At 38.3% G+C, this 24,984-nt stretch overlaps 1 protein-coding gene across 1 annotated transcript in view; it reads left to right on the top strand.

Moving 5' to 3' along the window:
• The window catches only part of Hsd17b12 (hydroxysteroid (17-beta) dehydrogenase 12), a 121,373-nt gene that overhangs the window by 94,067 nt on the left and 2,322 nt on the right, over positions 1 to 24,984 (top strand). Inside the window, exons 7-9 of the mRNA XM_013030033.1 lie at positions 9,337 to 9,371; positions 14,894 to 14,975; positions 16,716 to 16,781. Of these exons, the coding sequence (XP_012885487.1) occupies positions 9,337 to 9,371; positions 14,894 to 14,975; positions 16,716 to 16,781 (183 nt within the window). The remainder of the gene's footprint in view (positions 1 to 9,336; positions 9,372 to 14,893; positions 14,976 to 16,715; positions 16,782 to 24,984) is intronic.

The raw sequence follows: 24,984 nt of genomic DNA, 5'->3' as shown, positions 1-24,984 counted from the left end.
AAATGGGTGGGAGTATAATTCTAAATAAACTTTATGAGCAACCTCCACTGATAGTGAAATACCACTGAGTCTCGATACTTGCTTTCTTGGGGAATACGGAAGAATAGTTTCAAGCAGAGGATATTAATTTAGTACTTCCTAAAATAAGGGCTTGAAATCATATCTTCTTAGGGTTGAAGGTGGGTGCCAGAAATAATATGAGCCAAAAATGGGTTCCCTTTCTCTTTCCTGGCCAAGGATGAGAAACCAGTGGTTTTGTAGATAAGATATGGCTTTCTCAATGTATTTTGGTTGGCTTCATTTTCAAAATTAGGAAATTGGGAGTGGGTTAGAGGGATTGGGGAGAATGTTGAAAGGGATTACATTGATCAAGACATTGTATTCATAAACAGCTTTGTTGAATGGCACCTCCTTTGTACAACTACTTAACGATAACTTTTAAAAAGTGAGGAAATCATATACCTAGATTTTTTAGATTCTTTCAAGAAAAATCTGAAAATCAAGTAACACAGATTTCAACTCTTACATGGCCACAGTGACAGGATTTGAGTGTGCTAGGCTCTTCGGCCTGTCCTCACTTGATCCTTTCAGTCCTTGCTAGTCCCTGCTGTATGCCGTACTTCACTCTTGCGCAGTACTTACGTGGCCATTCTAGGCATCTGAGTGTGAGTTCATCTTCTAGGTGACTCCTAGTACTTTTTTATTCAAACAGAACAGCTGCTTAATAGATTTAAGGGGTTAGAATAGCTTTGACTCAATCAATCCTGTCTCAGTTCATTTGGGCTTCTGTAACAAAAATACTTTAGATAGGGTGACTTATAAAGAACCAGAATTTATTTCTTATAATTCTGGAGGCTGAAAAGTCCAAGGGCCTGGTGCCAGCAGATTCAATGTCTGATGAGGGCCCTATTCCTCTTACATGGAGCTTTTCTGGTATGTTCTGTCATGATTAAAAAAAAAAAAAAAAGGTAAACTTGATTCCTCAAGCCCTCTTATATCATGAAGGGGAGATAATATAATTATTAATCTCCAAAAGACTCTTCTTCTTATACTATCATATTAATAAGGATTAGGAGTCCATGTGTGAATGCAGGGGGGTGGGGAAGGTATGGGTATTCAGGTCATTTTCCATTCCTCTGAAATTAAAATAGGACTATAGATACACCATACCTTTTCAGATGAGTACAATATGGGCTGAGCTGCCTGTGGCCCACACGCTTTCAAAAGGCTATTTTTTTCTTCTCTGCCATAGTATATTTATTGTATGTCACTTACACAGAAGTGTGTAATGCTGTTCCCTTCCTGAGGTGTAGATGATGCATGTTTGAATGAATAGAGCTAGATAAAAAGTACTGAAGCATTTGTGTGCTTTTCCCCACATAGATTTGCCTCTGGCTTGTGACACAGTACCAGTAGGGGGAGCCCTGCATTAGCGTGGATACCCCTGACAGCAGTTTGTTCTCAGTGTTCTAATTATGTTTAATTTAGGAATTTTGCTAAGAATGCATCCTGGCACCTTACTCCCAGGATTTAAGTTAACAACATTAGGAAACTAGGACAGTAGAGGATAAGGATGACCTTCACCACCAATTTTCCACTGAGGGCTTTACTAGATGAAGACATTCCAAAGTTAATATCTGGAGTCCCTTAAACTGTTTTGAAATCAGCTTTCATTCTCCTAAAAATGTTTCAAATTATTGCATACGTTTTAGCCCTTTGGGGCTCATAGGAATAAGCTGCTTCAGGCATAACTACAACATGGCAGGCTTATCAAACTGCATGGCACCCATTCCCTCCATAGTCTTCTTTCAAAATGGAGTTGTTGTAAAGGGGTTCTAATGTTCTTTACAGATCAGTGTGCAGCTACTGGATAGGACAGATGCCTTGTATATGGGAGGAGATGTAAAAATCTTCTTGAGAACATTAGGAATAATTTTCTCCTCCCAAGGACTGTCACTGTTGAGAAGTCAGCGCATTTCAGAAGAATTTAAGTAGAGGAAGCACGTCATATATGTCAGTATACTAAACTTGGAAAACACATGATGATATGTTCAGTTTTAGAAAAAAGTTTGTTTAGACTTTATAGCTTTAGATTCATTACTATTAGCATGCAGCCCTCTGTTCTAGGAAGTTCTTTTGCTACATTATTTAAATATAGATCAAAGTAGAAGTTATTTCAAAAGGAACAATTGTGTTTAATGGCATGGGGTGGAATTTCAGGTTAAGTAATATGGAAAAATGGCAGAGAATTACTCTTAACTTCCATAAGTACTTAAACATTAATAAAAAGAAAAATTAAACAATACTTGGAGATCTCAAAGCACTCCAAAATCTTTATCTAATTATGCTTCCCACCCCCTGGGCAGTAAATATTCTGTTAGCCAGACAGGTGAGATTCTAAGAATTTCTAATTAAGTTGTGTTCTCACTTCTACAGAGCCTAAATTACACAGTTTGCTGAAGAAAATGTGTGCTGTATCATTGTAGTTTGACTTCCAGTGGAGTTTCCATTTAATTTCTCCAAAACAGGCATTGTAAATGTTGCTGTTAATTCCTTTCACAATTATAATATGTTTTTTTAATTATTAATTATTTCAGTTGAAAACTTATTTTAGGTTTTTGAATGTGAGGAATCATTTCCTTCTAAATTATGTAAGTTCATTTTTAACTTGCTGAAATTCAGATCCATTTGATTTATGCTGGTAGAGGTGGACTTTAGTGTTGTTCTAATTTTATATGTGAATGCCCTGGATTCTTAGGGCTTTCCTAGGTTCTGTGGCAAGGTGTTACCCTTTATTCCCTTTTTACATATAATGGTGAAATAGGTTTTATTAATTTATTAAAGAATCTTACATTACAGTTAACTTCATATTTATGTCTTTGTTTATAAGCATGGAATGTTTTCCTTACTCTTTCAAAAAGAAAATAAAACACTGTGGTAACAGTTACATGATTACAAAAATCATTTGTATTGTATCCATTTTTAATATTGCAAGCTACAAAAATAAAAGTCTTGAAAGAAAAAAATCATATTTGGGTATTTTTTTAAGAAAAAGAAGGTTGTGGGTTTTCTCATAAAAGTAATGCAGATTGGTTGCCAAGAATATGAGAAAGATACATGAACACTAAAAAAAAATAAATCATATGTAATCCAAACCACAGATGGCTTTATTTTAATATATTTTCAAGGATTTTCTAGGTCAGCCAGTACATTTTTGTTATGTATGTCAACTAACTGATCTAGTAATACTGGTTTTGATTTTTGTATGAACTACATGAACTTCTTGAATTTGTTCCCAGACAGAATATACATAGCTATTCCAGAATATTCATAGCTGTACCACTAAATATGTCACTCTTGAAATTCACTATATGGTGTCCCCCAAGGGAATTCTAAATGCCATAAACATATTCATTAATTGTTGTATATTTGCATAATTTAAGGCCAGCATGTATATAAAATGAAACCATATCAAAGTGTGATATATGTCGACTTATCCATTCCATTGTATGTCTTTTGTGTGTGTGGGGGGGGTAAAGATTAATGGCCCAGATTGTCACTAAAATTATAAATTATAATTTAATTATAATATAAATTATATAAATAGGAAACACAGTGGGTTCTCCTGGCTTATGTTTGTAATCCTAGGCGATCAAGAGGCTGAAATCTGAGGTATCTCAGTTCCCAGTAAGCCTGATCAGGAAACTCCATGAGGTTTTTATCTCCAGTTAACCACACGCACATCAGAGGTGGTTGAGCTAGCCTTGAGTTTGAAAAAAAGCTAAGGAACAATGCCTAACCTTTGAGTTCAAGCCCTAGTATCAGCACAGAGAGAAGAGGGGAGGGGGGGGAGGGAGAGAGGGAAAGAGGTTTTCAAAAAGCAAAACAAAAGAAAAAAACTTTGTTTTTCCTGCAAAGATTTAAACTCTTGTAGAATTACTATCATGGCAACTTTTACCTACTTGGGGAAAACTGAATTAAAATTGTTTGTGATGCACTTTTGGAAACCATTTCACTGTGGAAGAAAACAAGTATACAAGTCATATTTACTTCTACTTGTTTAGTATTCATAACTACTGAACTTACAATTTAGGATAATACTATTTTAGAACTATATAAAGAGAAACAAAAAATTACTGATACAGTAATTATCACCTGCATATGCCCAAAAATTAGCATATTGCATTAATTCCAGAAACAGCTTGTGAGCTGTGAAATGGGGTTCAGATGTGTAGTGAGATTTCACAGCAATGCTTCATGTATTGGTATAAAGAACTAGATCAAGATACTAGTCTATGCACACAAAACAAAATGAGAATATTAGCAACTTAGTTAAAATAGCCAAAGAATAAGTTACTGATGAGAATTTAGTGTGAACATGAAAAAAAATCTCTCTTATGTGTTTGGATGTTGGGAATGATTTGTACACACATACTCAAAGAAGCTTTGAAATTGAATTTATGGCTTACAATCTGCTTAGAAGAAAAGATAATTTCAGCATAGATGAAAGCATTAATCAATTTTATAAAAGTATACAAGTTTCAAATCAACTTTTGTTAGGCTTTTCAATGTTATTACTATTTGACAGATTGCTTTTTTAAAAAAAAAAGATGTTCCATTTTATGGCAAGGAGAATAATTTCTAGTCAGAATTTAAAAGAAAAAGCTAATGAGCTATAAGAAGAATTTAACTTTTACACAAAAGGACTTGTGTCTTTTGGAGCATTTGATCATTAAGGATTCAACAAGTTTATCTTGGTCTTAAATATAGCTAGATATTAAAAGCCATGTTTCTTGTTATGAAAACTTGTTCAATTTATAAAGGATATATTTTGATCATATCCATGCACATAAGATCATCAAGAAGATATTTAATGTTTAGCATGTATTTGATACAATTTTGCAAATATGATCCTATCTTCCAGGGCTTACCTTTGTCTCTGATCATTTTCTAGATAATTTTTGAAGTTTAAGAAAGAAACATTTAATAGATGACATGGTATAAAGAGAAGGTAACTCCCATTGCTCACATTTGTATTTTCCCAAAAGTTAAATTCTTGCTGGTCTTTCCTAATAGCCCTCCAGAATTAATCACTTCCTACAAAGCTCATTCTTTTTTTTGTTTTTGTTTTATTTTGTTGGTCATGGGGCCTTAACTCTGGGCCTGGATGCTGTCCCTCAGCTCTTCAGCTCAAGGCTAGTGCTCTACCACTTGACCACAGCACCACTTCCAGCTTTTTTTTTTTATTCTGCTTAGGTGGTGCTGAGGAATCAAACCTAGGGTCTCATGCATGCAAGGCAAGGCACTCTACCACTGAGCCACCTTCCCAGCCCACAAAACTCATTCTTTATCTTTTGTATAGCAGAGCTTAACAGGCACTAGCTACCCTTTCAGATCTCCATTTAGCCTTGCAGTTAACGAGTCTCATTTCCTTAGTATAAATACACATGTACACACATACATGAACATTTTATTATTACTCTCCTCTTCCCTCATTCTGTTTTGGGATACTTTAGGGCTTTAGGGAGTGAAATAGTAGCTTCTTTTTGCAATATGTTTCTAGGGCTTCTTTATAACATATTAGCTATCATGATAATTCCCTTGTGAGGTATGCGAAATAAAAAGTTACAGATACTGTTAAGGATGCATACAGTGTATCCTTTTCAATAAAATTCTACAGCTGTTGATATGCCTGTTTTATTGGCATTAAAACTGTATTTTGTGTAAAGGCAAGTTGTATGACATATCTAACAGTGCACATACTTTTTACTTCTTATGTATAATTTATCCATCCAGTAAATAGTCTTTTTTAATTTAATGCAGCAACTATAGCATGCATTATGATTTTTCACTGTTTGCCCTTTTACATTTTTTCTTCTGTAATTTTTTTGTGTAGTGAACAATTCTTTTTTAACTTAACTGAAACATACCTCCAAACTCTACCTGATTACTAGATATAACCTTCCTCCTAAAAACAGTACCCTCGCTGGGTGCTGGTGGCTCACACCTGTAATCCTAGCTAATCAGTAGGCTGAGATCTAAGGATCACAGTTCAAAGCCAGCCCGGGCAGGAAAGTCCATGAGACTCTTATCTCCAATAAACCACCAGAAAACCAGAAGTGGTGCTGTGGCTCAAGTGTTAGAGCACTAGCTTTGAGCTGAAGAGCTGAGGAACAGCGCCCAGGCCCAGAGTTCAAGCCCCATGACCGACAAACAAACAAAAACAGTGCCCTCTGTCTGCTTCGAACTATTATTCAGTAATGAGATATTCACTAAATACCTGTTTTGGATACTGGGGATAAGGGTTGTAGGTTTGGGGTGTGTGTGTGTGTGTATGTGTGTGTGTGTGTGTGTGTGTGTGTGTGTGTTCTTATCACCCATCTTAATGTCTGAAGATAACACTCCTCAAATGAATATGAAAAAAGGCACTTTATTACATCATGTTGCTTCAAGCTGAAAGTTGATATGCATAGAGCATTTACAGTGCTCTTTTATCTCCTTGATTTGATAAAGTAACATCAACTATATTTTGTGACTTCAGTTCTTTAATTCTGTCCATGATTGTTGAGGCAATTTTTAAAGACTTTATTTAGAACCAGTGTATAAACCATAACATTCATCTTCAATGATTTTTAGCAAATCTAATCTTTAGCAGTCTAATCTTAGAATAATTCCATTACCCCCAAAAGATTCCAAATTAGATGTTTTTACATATTGATAGAACTGTCCAGAACCTTCTGTGTGATGAGTTGAACTGGATGATCTCAAAATGTGTCATTGTTTGGCTCTGTATTGTCTGGGATATAAGGTAGGACCAGGTACTTAGTGTTACTACATCCTAAAAGGATTTCCAGGTTGACAGGAGGAAATGCCAGTTTTGATCAGACATTTTCTGTGACATGCCCTGTTCTAGGTCCATACTACCTCATTTGAGATTCAGACTATAATACCATGAAATGTAGAAAACTTTTTTATTTAATACATTAAGACTCTGTAAATGAGGGACTAGTTAAAGGTCATGTCACATTTACTTTAGCATTCAGTGGTTATATAGACCAATCTTAGGAAATAACTTGAAAGTTACTGTTTCATTTGAGAAGGAGAGAGAAGGTCACTCCCTAGAATAGATAAACTCAAAAATGAACTTTTTCTTTAACTTAGTTCTGCTGAGTTTCGTTAAAATTCCAGTACAATAGATACAATATGAATTGGGCCAACTGAATCTGGAAAAGAGAAAAAATACAACTGTGTTTTTAAAAAAGTGTAAAATAAGCTAATGGGTGCCAGAGCCTCATACCTGTAATCCAAGCTACTCAGGAGTCTGAGATCTGAGGATCTAATTCAAAGCCAGCCTGGGGAGGAAAGTCCATGAGACTCTTATCTCCAGTTAACCACCAAAAAGTGGTAGCTCAAGTGGTAGAGGATTAGCCTTCAGCAAAAAAGTTCAGGGACTGTGCCCAGGCCCTAAGACCAAACCCCAGAACCTGCATCAAAAACAACAAAACAAAAACAACTGTAAAACATTGAGCCTGTTTGGTTGTCCTTTAGTGTGTGTGTTAAAATGTTAACATTAGTCTTTTTCAGCATATCATCAGTCATCATTATTAGTTAGAATATTGATTAAGGGGTGATGGTTTGACTCAGTCGTAGAGTGCCTGCTTAGGATGCGAGGCCTCGCGTTCCATCTCCAACACTGCAGAACGAATGAAAATAACATTGACTTGTCTCCTAAAACAGGGATACAACAATGGCTAACAAAATAGAAATTTGTTTCTCAGATTAAAAAAAAGCTGTATAGATAGTCTGATTATCCTGCTTCTCCACCACTGTTAAGCACATGGCATTTACCTTGGGCTTAAAATGGCTCACCTAGCTCCTTCCAGCATATGTTTAGCCACCAGCAAGAGGAAATGGAAATGGAAAATGACCAAGAAGTTGCGTGTATTCAAATGGAATGTAGCGTAGACCATATGCAGCTGCAAGAGAAGTTGTAGAAAATGTGTTCATTAATAGGGAGCAGTAAGGTAGGAAAGAGACCATATGCCCAACTAAAGTTTGAGTTGCAGTGTATGAAGGAAAGAGTAGATGTTGGGGAACAATTGACAACCTCTGCCTCACCATTCTATGAAGAATGATAAATTCATTCTCACACACATACACATACATACAACAGATTTGTATGTAAAAAGGGGAGAAAGATAGGAAGCTTTGGTTCTATTTGGCTCTTACAGTTTCTCTTTATTTTCATCTGGGTCAGAAGAATTGAATGAATCCATATATTCTTGAAATGATTGCTCATGCTTTGTAGACATGCTTTTCTGTTGAAGTGAATAATTATCTTTCTAGGCTTTGGTTTGATGACACAATGTCAGCTGGAGCTCATGTCCTCACTGGACAGTGTATGACTGCTCTGCATAGATATCCTCTATGTAGATAATGTTCATCTCCATATCAGAGTTGACCTGGAAAAAGTCTGGATGAACTCTTTTTTCTTCAGATTCATTCTAAGGAAAATATTCTCATCAGAAAATTGTGCATTTTAATTAATATATAATACCCAAGATAGAAAGCTTTCAATTCTGTGCTTGGTAGGCATTCAGACATTGTTTTGACAAAGTACCATTTGTTTCTAAGAGACAGATGCAGTCCAGGAGTCAGGAATTCATATTTCAGTGTCAGTACTCAAAATGGTGTTATCTTGGCTGAGCCAGAGGACTTCTAACTTTTCTTGATTAACATCTCAAAACAGTACCTTTTTTTTCCCTTTAATCACTATGTGAATTTGGCCAACAAAACTGCAAGTGGCATTTTTTTCATTGGAGACCACAGATAACCTAAACTGTCTTTAAGGGGATGAGTTTCACTCACGACCAATTGGTTCAATCAAAGAAATGAATATGAAAGATATCTTTGCTATCTGCCAATATGTCATTTTATGTCATTTTGTTTAAGGCTTATTTTGACCAGAAAAGATTATTTGAATAATCCTTGGTGGGAAGGATATTGTCATAGCTGGTAATGAATGTCCTTTTTCTGACAAAGCATCCACTCCATAAAATTGTTCTTACTTGAAGATCACTGTGCCAAGTCTTTATGTTTCCAGCAAGGCTAATTTTAGACAAGTTCACCGAGCATTCCCAGAGTTATCTCTAATATTTTTATCTGGTTCCTTTTTATGTACTCTTGACATGGCCAGATTATACAGAGTATATCAAATAAACTGCTGTCGGTACCAGCTGAGTGGTTTTGTGAGTCCTTCTCTCTTGTGTGGGTGGCCTTTCTTCACTCTGCCTGTGTCCTCGGTGATCACGAATGTTTTTGTTTTCTCTTTTGCAGGTGACACGATTGGTGCTGCCTGGCATGGTAGAAAGGTGAGTCACACGCTCACACACAAACCCTGTGGATTCCTCATTCTTACTTATACGGAGAATCCTTTCTTTCAAAATTTCATTAAAGTGACTAATGAACCTCGCTCCAGGTCTTAGTGCCAGGCGAGTCACACGATGGAGCATGAGTCACTGGTGGAGGAGGCCTTTTCCTCTTTGACTATTTTCCTCTGTAAGGTTGTGGTGGTTCCTTTAGATCTGGATTAAAAAGCCAGCCTGAGTCACCACCACTAACTCAATTGCCTGCTATTCTGAGGGGGTGGACAGAGTTCCTGGGATATTCCCGGGAATGCCTTCTTAAAGGTGTATCCTCTCTGAGCTGAAGTTAGGCATGTAATGAAATAAACAGAGATGGTCAGACTAACCAATGTAGGGAGAGGCATTTCCACAGTCCTCATCTAGTGTTCTAGTTTGACCTAGGTATCACTAGGATATACTGGATGCCTTCATTTTTATTGAGAAATGTATAGTATAGTTTTTACATTTGAAATAGCATGAAGTGCAAAATTATACGTAAGCTCTGATCCTCCCCTGGAAAAATCAAAATGGTGATGAGGCCTTCAAAGAAAACCTATTGAAAAGAACTAGGCTTACATCTTGATCTAGCTTGGTCACTTGCTGAATGTAGGGCTTCACAGTCCTTCCTCTGCAAAATGACTTTGAGTTTGGAAGAGACCAAAGGAATCATAATTTTGAAAAGAGAGGAACCAAGACCTCAACTTCTTTTAAGAAACCTCTGTGACCAGCTTAGGCAGGAATGCAAGCTTCATGCTTATTGAGCACCTCTGTGCTATACAGGATGGTTTTTAAGGAGGTTTCTTGGACCCGTCCGCAGAAGTAGCATACATTGCTTCTGTCCATATTCCATTGTGCAGAAGTCAGCTGGTAACTAATTATGAGAGGCCAGAAATGTTAACTGTGCCCAAGAGGAAAGGAAAACTACAGGTGAACAGATTCAGAAAGTGGTCTTACTTACACATCATAAATGGGTTCATTGTAACCCACTTTTTACATAGCCTAGAATGGCCTATTTCCTCTGGTTAGCTTCCATAGGATTGGTATTCTGATTGAGTAACAGCAGTGCCTTTCAGAAAGATCCTTTGTTGTTGGCTTTTTTTTTTGCCTTTGATTCTATGATGATATAGAACTGTAGTCTATAGCCAGGTGACTGTCACTAAACAAGTATCTATAAAACTAAGGTATTATTAGCATACAAGTAGAAAGTACATAATTGCATTATAGCAGAAACTTGTTCTTTCTCCTTCCCTGGAATTATAAACATTGTGTACAGCTGGAGCCAGGAGGTGGTTGCCATAACAACCATGGGAAAGCTAAAAATAGCCTTTTTCATATTGTATTGCTTAAGGTAGAATTATGACATGTTGTGGTGTTTTAGGGCAGGTAATTCTCTTTCATGTGCTAAATGTTTGCAAACTTTCTTCAACAAGGCAATATTTGCATAAATGTAAGTATTTGGATTGCTGGCTCTAATTATATGCCTGACCCTATGTTCCAGAATTCCTTTCTGACACGGAACTCTATTTTGCTATGTTTCCCTATTCTTCTTAAGAGTCTATTTAAAAAGAAAAAAAAACTGCCTACACCAATTTAAGTTTTAAGTTAAAGCTTAAAAAAAAAAAACAATAACTATATAATGACCCTGCAGGATCATGCTTCTGTCTTCTCTGATATGAAGTGGAAATGTAAAGCTTCTTTTTCTCAGATTCTCTTTTGCCTGTCGTCCATCTCTGAGTCCAGTTAGCTGTGTATACTATGAGTAACCCTATGATTTCACTTCTTGGCAGCATTTGTGCCCCATTACCTCTCCTCACCTGCAGTGTGGCGCAGTGCTGACGTTTCCTGAGGAAGGCAGGAATCAGTGTTCATTTCAAATAGACCTATTACTTCTCTTAGGCAATAGTATTTTTATAGAAGTGAGAACAAGGATATGATACCAGTCTGCCAGAATAAAGGGACATTGTAGAATAAAGGCTTGGTAAGGTTTCTTTAAATCCAGGTAAAAATTAAAGAGTCCTATGGAGAATTGCACAGGTCTAAAAGACTTCCCCTGCAGAATATAGATACAGGGTACTGAATTTCATAGGCCTGTGCAAGTGGCTTATGGGAGGTAAATATGGAAGTAAATATGTTTGTATGAAAAGGTCCTTCCTTATCAGCCAGTGGTATTCCCTGCTTTTCTTTTTTTTTTTTAAACAGGATTTTAGTTCTAGTAGCTGAGACACCATTGTGTAATGATTAGCAAGAAAGCAGTGTGATAAATTAAGAATGGTGCACCACAGAGAATGTTTCAGGATGTGTTTGTTTGGATGCTTGTCATAGCAAAGTAGGTAATATGCTAAAATATGAGTAACATGAATTTTTATTACAGGAATTCAGTTAAAATGGTTAACGCGCCTTCCAATCTTAGGATTGTTCCCAAGTCTCCAGAAAAGGAGAAATTACCCAGGGTTTAGTTTTGGTGTTTGGTTCTGTGTGCCATTAAATACAGCCCATTTTGTCCTCCTGCTTGATATAACAGAGTTGTCATGAGTCTGGCTGTGCCATGGAAACTGGTTTGACGTCACTAATGCTGCTGAGATGGAGGATTAGGGCTAGACAAAGTAGTTGGTTTTAAAGATGAGTCCTTTGTGCCTCTCAGTCCCAAGTGCTTACTGCTATTCCTACATAAAGAGATATTGTGGACAGTACCAGGCTTAGGCTATACCAATGTGTTATTTGTGGCTCAGACAAAATGCAAGTCGAATATTTTTATCCTGAGGGGGGTGGGATATTGTATGCCAGTTCTGTGTGGGGATGTGGGAAGAGTTTTGCTAGACACTCTGTGTGGGTGTGGTAGGACCGAGATTTGTAGAGGGATTGTAGAGGGCTTTTTTTTCCCCCTCTACTACTACCATTTGAGTACAGCTATAAATGCTATCCTCTAATTACTTACGTCTCATGAATTCTCACTTTCTACGGAATTTTGATGGTCTTAAATTCACTTGAATGTGTTTTAAAACACAAATACTCTGTTTCACATAAAATGTTCTAAAATTTTTACTTTTGGTCCACTCAAAGTAGCTATTCCCTCTTGAGATTTTAAATCGGGGTAGGATATTTGAGAAATGAACATCTTATTTGCCTCATGTAAACAAGTAAGAGACCATGACTAAATATTTGTGACATATTGGATTATTGATATTTTACAAACCAGGGAAGAAGCTTTTATTATCTTCAAATGACTTTTCTGTTGAACTTGTGGCTTTGAGGAGGGAGGCTTTTAAAAGTCTTTGTTAAGTTCAAGATTTAATTTTTAAAAGTATTTATTAGCATTAAGCTTTAACCTTTGTGGGCTTTCCAGTTGCATTTCATTTGGGTGAAATGAAATGAAAATTTTAAGATTCATGTCCAAGAGCACACACACTACCCTAGCTAGTTTTACCATAATAGGGTCCAGAATCCAGCTGATAAAAGCAGCAGTGAGTGACAAGCTGCAGTCTTTGAGACAAACATCACTGCACCTACTTTATGCTATCTTTTTCCTTATTTACTCTGTATGACTGGACCTATGGCAACTACTGAATGTTTGATAAAAGGTTAAAATAAAAGCCCACATCTATAAGGGTTTTGGGGAGCCTAGGAGGGGGATTAACTTGTCAGGACCTGGGCTTACTTCTCAGAAAATATATCGTGCTGCATAAGATACAATAACTCTTAGTTTCCACTTGGGGATCTGACCCAGCAACATAGTCCAGTATGTCAGATTTATTGAGATGTGTTTTGTGTATTGTAAGATCTTTTTTAGTGTTTAGGTCTCTGGTTCTTTAGCATTTTCACAGAGCTGTGCAACCATCACCACTGTCTGATTTTAGAAAATTTTCAGCACCTTAAAAAGGAAAAATACTTTAACCAAAATGGTTTTTATCCATTTTTTAATCAAAGATTTTCTCACAGATATAGATAAAATGAAATGACTAGACATTTATTGCTAATCACCAGTTTTTAATCTTCAGTTGTTGGGTTCTAAATTCTAATTCTTTCTTACCTAAAAAAACAAGAAACAAAAAAACAAAGGAGAGGCTTGTTACTAAGAGACTCAGACAAGAGAATACAAGAATGATGTGATCCATTAACCACTTATTTCAACTTTCCTCCAGCTTCTTAATAACATTTTAAAATTTGAAATCTTATTTCTGTTCATGTGGTTCACTGCTTAGAACAGGGTGTGTTACTAATAAGGACTTCTGTTTAGAGAAAAAAAAAACAAAAACTTGTTTCCGGTGACACATTAAGCAAGGAGCCAGACTTCCCTTTGATGGTTGGAGTGGCATGTTGCCTAGAGGCTGGCAGATGGAGCGGGTGACCTTAGGGGATTATTTCTCTTCAGATTTATGTCTAAAATAACTTAGATGCCATTTAATCATGTTTCCTCTGCTATTTTGCATAAAAAGAGTCTACATAGTCCCCCTCTTTTAACACTGAAAAACACGACTTGAGGAGGTAGATTCTGATAAGAACAAGAGAAACTGGATTTTAAGGAAAGCAACGTGGTGTGGATAGGAGATGGGTGGGGTCAGCTTGGCTGGCTGCAGGGGCAGCTCAGTGATGTAGCATATGCTAATCATGCCCAGGGCCATAGGTTCAGTCCCAGTACCACAAAAAAGAAGACAAGGAGGGGAGGAGAGGAAGAAGAAAAGAAACTTCTGGAAAGAATGGAAAAGGAAAGAATTGGTATTAGGTTTAAAGGTTCCTAAAATCATAATTTCACACAGGCTATATTAACTGGTGCATTTACACCATTATTTTCCTCAAACTCATTTTCATTTATTCCTGATCAGTGTGAATTCTCAATAGTTGCTAAAAGGTACAGGAAATATTTGGTCCCAAGTATCTATAGCCCAGGAAAAGTATAGGGGTGGGACATAGCCTTCACCTTACTGCCATAAAATTAATTAAGTACCTATTTGTTAGTACTGAGCACTACATAGGATGTTTGAGGAAAGGGGGACTTTCATGATTAGAAGCTCATAATTTTCTCAAGGGGAAGTATTTATACAAGTGGAACTTCAGCAATGTAGCATGTTGACAGTATGCCGAAATGAACATGCGTACAGATTATAAGAGTGCCTGTGAAGTGTTTTGTTCTCCTGTGGTGCCCCTCACATAATAGGTAAGAGCTATCACTTAGCTACCACTCCAGCCTGGTAAGTGAGATGCTGTGACATGAAGAGGACCTTAGATAACTTCAGTAGACTGTAGAGCTGATCTAGCCATGCCCTGGGTGACTAAGACTGGGAAATGAGCTAATGGCAAAGCAGATCTATTCTTAGTTCATTGAATTATGTCTCATTCACTGACCAAGCATATCCCACACTGATGAAAGGCAGAGAGGAATGTGTGTTAGAAAAGCAACTCTGTTATTCTGCTTCTGTATCTCTTGATCTGTAACTCACAAACAATTGTGTGTATGATTTCACCCTATTTACCGGGAACATTTTCCATTTTAGATCGAAAGGGGTGATTCTGAATATCTCCTCTGCCAGTGGCATGCTCCCAGTTCCACTGTTGACCATCTACTCTGCAACCAAGGTAAATAGAAACTCAGTAAATTCTATCAACCTAAAAGCGGGGGGGAAGTGGCGCTGAGGCTCAAGTGGTAGCAAGCTTGCTTTGAGCTGAAGCTGAGGGACAACACCCAGGCCCAGAGTTCCAAGTCCCACGACCACACAAAAAAACAACAAACCAAAAAACTGAGAGGTAATTTTTAGTCTGAACAATGAACATAGATTTAGCCTTCTTGAAATTCTATTCTTGGCCATTTTCCATTAGACTAGAAAGGAAAGGAAAAATATACCCCATATGGGTTTTGGGAGGTCCACGGCTGGAGATGCGTGCGCTGCTTGCTGTCAACTTAGAAGTGGGGCTCCAGCATATCTCAATGGTGGTTTTGTTGTTGTTGTTGTTCTTCCTCCCACAAGTTTGCAGGTTTAAAATGTGGTACTTATACTTTTCAAAGACAGTCAACCTAAACCAGTTTGTCTAGTTGATTAGAACATAATATTAAGTCTTAAGGTTGGAGAGGTGATACATGAATAAATCCATGTCACACAGCAGTGAAGAAATGTATACAGTCACCATGTAACTGTTCTGAGTAAGCACAAGAAAGAGTTCTGAGAATATGAATACTTTGCAACATTACCCAGAATTCAAAAGAATTCTTTGGCACTTATAGGGTATGACAAGAATTTTCCAGAATTCTTAAGATGTCAATTTCAAACACTATTCTCATCCACCTCCTCACTTACTGCTAGGTAATAATTTAGAATGTATTTCTCCTGCCTTTAGGTCACAAGCGTTGTCTTTAGATACATGACTGAGGCATGGAATACGTTTCTGAAGAGAAAACTCGCCATTTAGATGTTTAGATTAGCAAGTTCTTAGGGACAAATCAGCAAATTTTAACACATAATAAGCACTTGCGATATGTCAGGGAAGGGAAAAAGCAAAGCACTTGCTTTCTTTTTCACTTGAAGAAACTCAGTGATTGCTGTGGTTCGGGAAAAACCTGGCATCCCCCTTCCCCCCCCCCATCCTGTCCCTTTGATCCACTTGCTTTCTCTATCTGTGGAAGATACAGGAGACTTGCTCAAAATGACTCCATGTGATAGAAATGACTGCTGAACTGCAGCTTTATACCACTTCTGTGTAGATGCCGATTATTGATTATTGGGACCATTGTAAAGTGATTCTTGGCACTGTATTCAAGGTAGATGTTGAGTCCATATTTAGAAATGCACATCAGAATTTAGGAGTAGATTTAAGGTCCTATTCTTATGAGAAGATGGGCTCTCCCCTTCATCTCAGAACTTTTCGGTTCTTGACATACATAGCAAGGCATCCACAGGATGCGTGCTGGTCTCCTTTTCACAACAGCAAAGTCCCCATGGAAAGAGTTTTGAACGGAAGTCATATTGTGTTCCTGCTTGAGTGGTGAACAGAAGATAGAAATATAGCCTTTGTTGTATAATATGAAAATATTTTTTTTCTTGGAAAGTAATTTTCTCAAAGAAAGATAAGAAGGCCTTTTCTAGTTAAATCAGAATTTGGTGTGCTTATTATATTGGTAAGATATTACTTCATTTAGTGGCAGAAAAACCATTTAAGATTTCAAGGTGTTTTTTAAATGTTCCTTCTGCATTTGAAATGAAAGGTGTAATTAGAAATGGGAGCATTAAATGGTTAATTTATTATTTGTTTGTTTCCATAGCTACACATCAGGCAGATTGATGTAATGTGTATGTTTTCTTCCCACTCCCACCACCCTCCTAGGCTTTTGTAGATTTCTTCTCTCAGTGCCTCCATGAGGAGTATAAGAGCAAGGGCATCTTTGTGCAGGTGAGTGGAGTTTGTTTCAGTTAAGTATCCCTGTTTTTGTGTGGTTTCCACAGCAACGCCTGCTGTCTTGGCAACGGAAGAAAATCGCATTTCTCAGTAAGTGAATGTGACGTTAGCACACCATTAAAGACACAGTTTCTTTTTCTCTTATGTACTTGAGTCTTGGGTTTTTAAAAATTATCTCCTAGGATTTTTAAGGAGGGTTATCTAAAGTAGAACTAAATGCAGTGTCAATATGCAAAGTGTGATCATTGTAAATCCTCACTGTTTTATTTCGAGAGAATCAGATTACTGTCATCTCTTAAGAATATGGTAGAAGATCCATAAAATTTACCATTAAGTACATCAAGTACATTCACAGTGTTGTGAAACCTTACCTTTCCAGAACTTTGCATATTCCAAAGCTGAATGCATTAGACACTAACTCCCTTCTTCCCTGCTCCTGGCCCCTGGAAACCACCATCCTCCTTTCTGTCTCATTCCCAGTACTTCCCATAAGTAGAATCTTTTGTGACCAACATTTAGCACATCTTAGGCTCATTTCACTTAGCTTAACATCCTGAAGGTTCATCTGCGCTGACGCCTGTGTTAGAATTTCCTTCAAAGGCTGCATAATATCCGTTGTAAGTATAATACTTTGTTTAGCCATTCATTCATTGATAGATATTTGGGTTGCTTTCACCTGTTGGCTATTGTGAATAATGCTGATATGACCATATGTATACACATATTATTTGAGACCACGTTTTTGATACTTCTGCACCTGTATCCGGATGTGGAGTTGCTGGGACTATAATACTGTTTTCCATATCAGGCACACCATTTTACATTGGCACCAGCAGTGTATAAGAGCTCAGATTTCTCCGCTTCCTCATAAACATTTATGGGGGGAGTGTGACTGCACACATGTGTGTGCAGTGAGCTCTCGTATAGGTTTATTTGCTCCCACTCTGTGGGTTACCTGTGAACACTCAAAAGAGTCTTTTTAATTTTGTTACTTACTTTTCTCTTTTGTTTCTGGTGCTTTTTGTGTCATATCTAAAAGCTTTGCCGGAGCCAATATCTTGACACTTCTCCTGTTTCCTTCTAAAGAAGTTTATAATTTTAGCTCTTACATCTTCAATACACTTTGTGCTTTTTCTAATATAGACCTTTGAGCTTATTATACGGTAGACACGATGCTGTGAAAATACAGCACAAAAATACTAGAGAAGCAAATAAAGGAATTTTTATGAGTGTCAGTCTCAAATCACCAGTTGTTCAACCTAAGGAAATAGTGGCTCCTAGGCACATTGTTTTAAATGTCATGGAGAAGTTGTAGTTCTCATGTGTTACTTCCCTGCTTCTGCTTATCCCCACCTCTCCCTCTGCATACACCTCATGTCCATATGGTTCTCATTATTGTGAACTGTGCTTCATGTTTTATTGTTTTTGGTTTTGTTGGTCGTGGGGCCTGAACTCTGGGCCTGGGCCCTGTCCCTCAGCTCTTCAGCTCAAGGCTAGCGCTCTACCACTTGAACCACAGCCCCACTTCTGGCTTTTTCTGCTTATGTGGTGCTGAGGAATCAAACCCAAGGCCTCATACATGCAAGGCAAGCACTCTACCACTGAGCCATCTTCCCAGCCCCAGTGTTTCATGTTTTATACCTGAAAGCATTCCAAGTGATCAATTCTAATAATAACTGTAAATATTTAAATGGCTTCCTCTCGGACATGGTGCTGAGCAATTTATATCTATCATTTCAGTGCACCTCATAACGATTCCCTAAGTCTGATTTTCATCCTTTTTCAAGTGGTGGGATTTGAAACTTAGAAAAGTTAAGCTGTGTGTCCATGTTGAACCCAGGACTCAAATCAAAGTCTGTCTGGCCTTGTCCTTAACCTCTAGGCTATTCATTCTAGGCCTGTAGGACAGTGCAGAACACTTAGCAGCCCCATCCCTAGGGTCCACTAAAACTCTGCTTTCCTTTCAACCCCCATCTTAGCTTGCTGCCAAGGGACTCTTAGATGTCATAGGTACTTGGTATTAATCTGAATTTGCAGCTTCCCAAACGTCCAGAGCTCCTTGGGAAGACATGGTTTTCTAGACTTCTGGGTTGTATAAATGAGTCACCATACTCTCCTTTTCCCACTTCCTTGACAGCAGTCATTGTAATGCTGGTAACTCCCATCTGTTATGTAGGATACACTTAGGTAACAAGGAAACCAATGAAACATTTGTGGGACGTAAGGCATCACGTGCCATGCAGAATCACACCTTTTTATGACAAATCTATTCAGGCACTAATTTTAGTAATTTTTAAACATCCTCTAAGACTAAGGAGGAACTCAGAAGGTCCCTTGACTGGCCATCTGTGGGCAGTGACCAGAAGCTTTTAAGTATTTCAGTGTTAGGATGAGTTGGCATTAGACCTTGTGAGCACTGGGAAGCGAATTCTAAAATTTTTCATGGACAGCTCTATCTTTCATTTTCATAGCCTATTTCCTTCAGATTTTTTTCTTCCTGATTCTCTGCCTATTAATCTGATGTGACTAGAAGCTACTATAACACGTTAGTGTTGGTCTTCTTTGATAAACTTACTTTCCCCATAATGAATTTTAAATTATATAATTTCATCAGTCATTGTTTTTCTTCATATGAATTTAGTCCAGGTATAGTCTTAGCATGAAGATGGTTAAAAAAACAAAGGCTCAAATATTTATGAAGGAAAGTATTATTGTCATATTATGTAACCACTTTATAATAAACACTAAAGTAGAATAGAACCTCATCAATTCTGATCAAAGGCATTGAAATATCTGTTTCCAGTGAAACTTCAGAGTTTGGTGGTGTTTTTATGTCTCCAGATTTGGAGGCACTAGGAGCATTTATCAGCTATTATACCTTCTCCTCCTTTCCCACAAGATCCCAGATGATCTTGTTAAAACACAGATCAGCTAAAAGTTTGTTTTGTTCATGGTTCTCCAGTGGCTCATCATAATGTTTAGGATTGAATTTGGACTCGATAGGCAGTTGTCTTTCTTGGGCCATTGTCCAGCCCTGCATTCAGGCCAAAAGGGATATTGTGAGGTCTTCCAGGAGCTCCGTCCTCTTTAGTACCTACTGACTCCTCCATGCACTCCTTCCTCCACATTTCCTCCCAGTGCCCTTCTCACCTGAGCCCTAGGAGCCCTGACCATCTTTAAGGCCCAGATCCCAGTTTGCCTGCCCAGCGAATTCGTATCTGAGCCCTGGGTACACTTGTTAGGCCTTCCCTTTTGCTTCTCTGTGTCTTAGATACATCTGTGGGTTACTCTGTGAGCCTTTACACTATAGCCTAGGTTACTGTGTTCTTGACAACAGTCCTTTATCTTGATTGTCTCTGTGTTGCTAATGGCACACTGTGGTTTTACCTTTTACCTGGTGCCACCGAAGGATTCTAGTTTGAGCATGGTCATGCTCTGTGACAGTCATCTATTCTGAGGGCCTATTGAGCCTCTGTTGCTTCCATATGCTTCTGGTCTTGAATTTTGAACCTATAGCTGGGTGGCTTCTGAGGTGATACTGTACTGGAATGTTTCAGGTTTCTCTTGATCTTTGGAAGGAGAGCACCTGTTTAGGCCTGCCTCCACATGAATGCCTATCACATGACTGTCCGAAGGATGAAAATCTGCTTTTCAAATTTTACATTGTTTTATATTTCCTTGCTAGTATCCCATTAGTATTTTTCCTTTGCTTTTGTCCCCCATTTTTCCCTCAGTTCTTTGCAATAGTTTAGAAGAACATTTGAAATTCCCTCTGACAACTCAGATTTGCAATTGTATGAGCACTTACTTGGAAAATCATTTGACTGCAGGAGTTCAGGACTTGCCTGGGCAACAGAGCAAAACACTATCTCTTTAGTGAGGAAAGGAAGAAGAGAGGGAATGAAAGTAAACTCTTGCTTTGAACCCCAGGATAAGAAGCCCCTTGTTTTTCTTTTTATTGGTAATGGGGATTGAACCTAGGACCTTGTTCTTTAGGCAGACTCTACCATTTGACTGGTGCCCAGAGCTCTTTGGTTTCTGTTTGGCTTTTTGTTTCCTTGTGTATTTATTTTAACAGTACTAGAATTTGAACTCAAGCCTCACACTTGTCCTACCATTTGAGCCATGTCCTGAGCTCTTTTTGCTTTATTTTTAAGATAGGGATGTGTGCATGTATGTTTTGTTCCGGTACTGGGGCTTGAACTTTGCCTCTCAAGCTCTCTGGGCTTTCTTAATTATGGCTGGCGCACCAACACTTGAGCTACACCTGCAGTCTGACATTCTGCTTGTTAATTGGAGATGAAGTCTCAAAGACTTCTGCTCAGGCTAGCTTCAAACCATGATCCTCCATGTCTCAGTCTCTTGAGTTTCTAGGATGATAAGTGTGAGTTACTGGCACCTGGCAAGTCTTGTGTTTTGGCCCAGAGCTGGCCTGGGACTGTGATCCACTGATACCTCCCACCTAGATGGGATTACAAGTATATAGCACCACTCTAGGCTTATTGGGGGTTGGTGATGAGAGTTGATAGTTTTGCTAATTCAGTGAAAAATATGGCTTTTAATCAGAGTAGATTTGATTGTGCCCAAGAAATTTAGAAAACAATTGGCGCAAATTATGATAAAGAAGAAAAGAAAATTCAACATTTTTAAATGAAAGAAAATACTCCTCTTTATTATTCTGTTAAACTTATGATTTATAGTAAATATATAGATCTGCTGGGCTTCAAAGAGCTTGAAAGCTAAATACTGAGAAATGGCTACTGAGATTGCAAACATAAGTCTGCCTCCATTTTTCTTGTTAATTGCCAGTGACAATAAAAGGAGGCAATGGGCTGTGTCTTTAGTGCAAATGGAGTCTAAATAGAACTATAAAGCAATTTAAAGATTCTCCCTGGAAATATTCGTATCTGGTCAACTGCACCAACTTTGAGCAATGGCTTCAGAATAGTAAAATTAGGTCTGTTGGGGATAACTGAACTCCAACCAGGTGAAATCTCCAGTCTTGTCAGTGAGGATGTCTTTCTCTTGGCCCTTTGCAACAGTATTTTCCCACACAATCTGCAAGCTTATGAGATCCCTCCAGACCACTGTCTCTGTGTTTAGAGAGTGGAAGTGCCCAGATAGGTCCCTCATCGGTCACAAAGTCTCTATGGAAAACAGTGTTCTTACACTTCCTACAGGATGTATACATTTGGCCAATTTCTTCTTTCTGAAAATAGGAATATTAGTAAAACAAAACTGTTAGAGTATACTAAGAGTTCCTATCTCACAGTCTTTGGCAGTATTTTATTTGGATACTCATAAATAATTCCATAAGGAAAATGCTGAATCCCCTAATTGCATAGGAATTGAGTGTTTTGCCCGAGATCACATGGCTAGCTAGAAAGTGGCAGGCTGGAATTTGAACCCAAGTTCGTTCATTTTCAGCCACTACTGATTTTCTCCCCTGTTACACTACCTCAGGAAGTCTTCCTGAAACATGCTTGGCCATTTCTCCTTATCCCTGCTGCTACTCCTTTGATTGAAACCACCATTGTATCATTCTCTGACCACTGTTCAAGGTCTCCCTGGCTAGTCTCTTATTCCCCAGAAAGCCTTACAATCTGCTCACAGCAGCCAGGATAACCTCTTAAGCAGAATCCAGTCATTTGACTCCTCTGCTTGACATTCCCACATGGCTTCACATCTCCTACAGAGTGAAACCCTGATATTCTGGTTGCAAACTTCCCAATCCATTGTCTTGCAGCCTCTTATTCCTTCTCTGATCTCCGCTAGTTCTGGAAACACCCTGAGCACTCTCTCCTCAGGTCTTTTGCACTGACTGTTCCCCTTAGTCGAAAAGATAACCTTTTGAGTAGCTTCCCTCCCTTCCTTTCAGATCTTTGCTTATAAGTCACTACAGCTGAAAGGCCCCTTCATCAATGAGAGAGGCCTTTGTTGATCAACTAAACTGCCCAAACAGCCTCTCTCATCAGTACTCTTTACAGCAGCCCCTACTGAAATGTAAGCTTTGTAAGATCAGGACATCTCTGCATAGCTGTGTGCCCAGTGCCTAAGCATCATTCTAGTGTATGCTCAGGAAGAATTCATTGTTCACCGCTTTCTGTGAGGTTATAGTTTTTTTTTTCTTCTGTTCCTTGAATGTTACCATATAAATGCCACGTATTTTGTGGTAGTTCATTTGTGGGTTGATTATCAGATTTTCTTTGTGCTTAAATGTATCCCATTACTATTATGAGTCATTTTTTTTCATTGCCCTGCAACCAAAAATCTCGACCCCTAGAACAATTCTTTCTTCTAATGTTTTCTAGAATGTTGAAAGTCTACCAGTTAGACAATTCAAGAGGCCTTTTGTGGGAAGGTTTCTCTCTTGGTCTGCAGGACCAAACTGCAAACCTAGACTATATCCATGTAGTTACTCAGGAAGATTGAAGGTTCTGAAATGGTAGATGAATAGGCAGATGTAAGGAAGTGACGGACCTCCCAGAAGCCCCAGCCTCTGCCTTAGTGTGCAGCCTGTATTTGTGAAAATAATGCTCGGAAATGAAACGCAAGTTAGGTAGTCCAGAATTCCATGTTGTATAAAAGACTACACAATCTGCTTTTCTGGATACATATTTTCCCAAGGTATTGTTGAGTGACTGGCCATTTTTAAGAGTGGGAAGGCATATTTGGAAAGCAGTTGATTCTATGTGAAAGAAGACCTACCCCATGAAGTTCCAGGATTGGTTCTTGACTACCTGTCATTGCAGCTTTGGGACTCAGCTTTCCTGTTCTGAATTAGGGCCACGCTTCATGAAGTGGGGTTTGTGCAATTTACTCTAGGGAGTAAGAAAGAAAGCTATCAAATTGTCTCCACAGGCTAAGAAAGGCAAAACATCAACAGCTTTTTTGCTGTACGGGGCATAACTAATTATTTCTGTTTGAGATTCTAAATTTGGAAACTAGGATACTTGCCCACATTATCTGTCAAGGTCACTTTGTTTCTGAGGTGGCAGAATTTCTAACAGCAACTTGGTGAGCTTAAGCTCCTTTTAAAAGTATGGCTATCTTCTTGACCCGTCTCCCATGATGTTTTCCTGTGTCAGCAGAGAAATGGATTAGTTACGACTTCTTGGGCTTTTGTTTAACAGATGAAGGATGTACCTTGGTGATTTTTTAATATAAAAGGTATTTACTTTCACATATTTTGAAATATGCCACAATTATATACATTTCAAGTTCTAAGAGTTGAATGATGTAAAATTTCTCACAAGTATCTAGCTCTACAGGTTTGCCTTTTTCAGGTAGCTGGTCTTGGCTAAGCTTCAGAATATCTCAGATTTTGACTTAATTCTATTATTATCAACTTCTTAGTGTATTGAATTGTCTGGGCCAGAGCAGTGGCAAGGGCCTAATACCATTCATCAGGGCCCACGGAGGTGTCACTTTGCTCATTCATTCAGGGGATTCTCACTCTTGCTGTGTGCCAGGCGCTGTTCTAAGTTCCAAGAAGCTAATGTTAAGTACCACCTTGTCCTCATGGTGCTCATGCTCTTGTCATTGGTACTATCCAGCCATTAGGTTTATGTTCCTGTACCATCTGCTGCCTGACACTGCTTCACACACTGACTAAACTGCACCAAACTGCTTACAGTTACCTGAAGACACCATGTTCTTTCATGTATCCTCTTCTTGGCTCCACAGTTCCCTTACTTGTTTACCTGACAGACTCCTCTTTGTTTAGGGCTTAGCTCAAAAGCTACTGCAGCTCTGAACTCATCTACCTGTACTAAGCTACACCAGCCACCTTGATTTTAAACCATAAGTGGAAAGAAATTCCCTTCCCAGAATAGAGTTTCTATTTCTTGTTTGGAAAAATATAACTTGACTAAGAATTACCAAAATGCTCTCTTGTCCCCACCCCCAGAGCCAAGACCCTCTCTCTAGACTATTGCTTTGGTTTAGCTGAATGATGAGTTGGCTTGTGGCACCATCAAGTGGTTCAGTTAGGTAGTGCAACTCGATTCTAAAAGTGTGAGTGGTCCAGTGGGTGTCACATGTGGATTAAGGGAGAAAAGAAAGATGGGTGAAAGAAAGGAACAGGATTTATAATGCATTTGAAAGGTGTATTGTCACACTGTATTTATCATGAGACTTGATTCTTTAGTGGACTTATCATTTCCATATAAAGGAAGGCTTTTTTAAAATCTTCACG

Source organism: Dipodomys ordii, unplaced genomic scaffold (genome assembly GCF_000151885.1).
Source record: "Dipodomys ordii isolate 6190 unplaced genomic scaffold, Dord_2.0 Scaffold125, whole genome shotgun sequence".
Classification (NCBI taxonomy): domain Eukaryota; kingdom Metazoa; phylum Chordata; class Mammalia; order Rodentia; family Heteromyidae; genus Dipodomys; species Dipodomys ordii.
The sequence above is the reverse complement of the archived record's forward strand: the minus strand, read 5'-3'. Positions and strand labels throughout refer to the sequence as shown.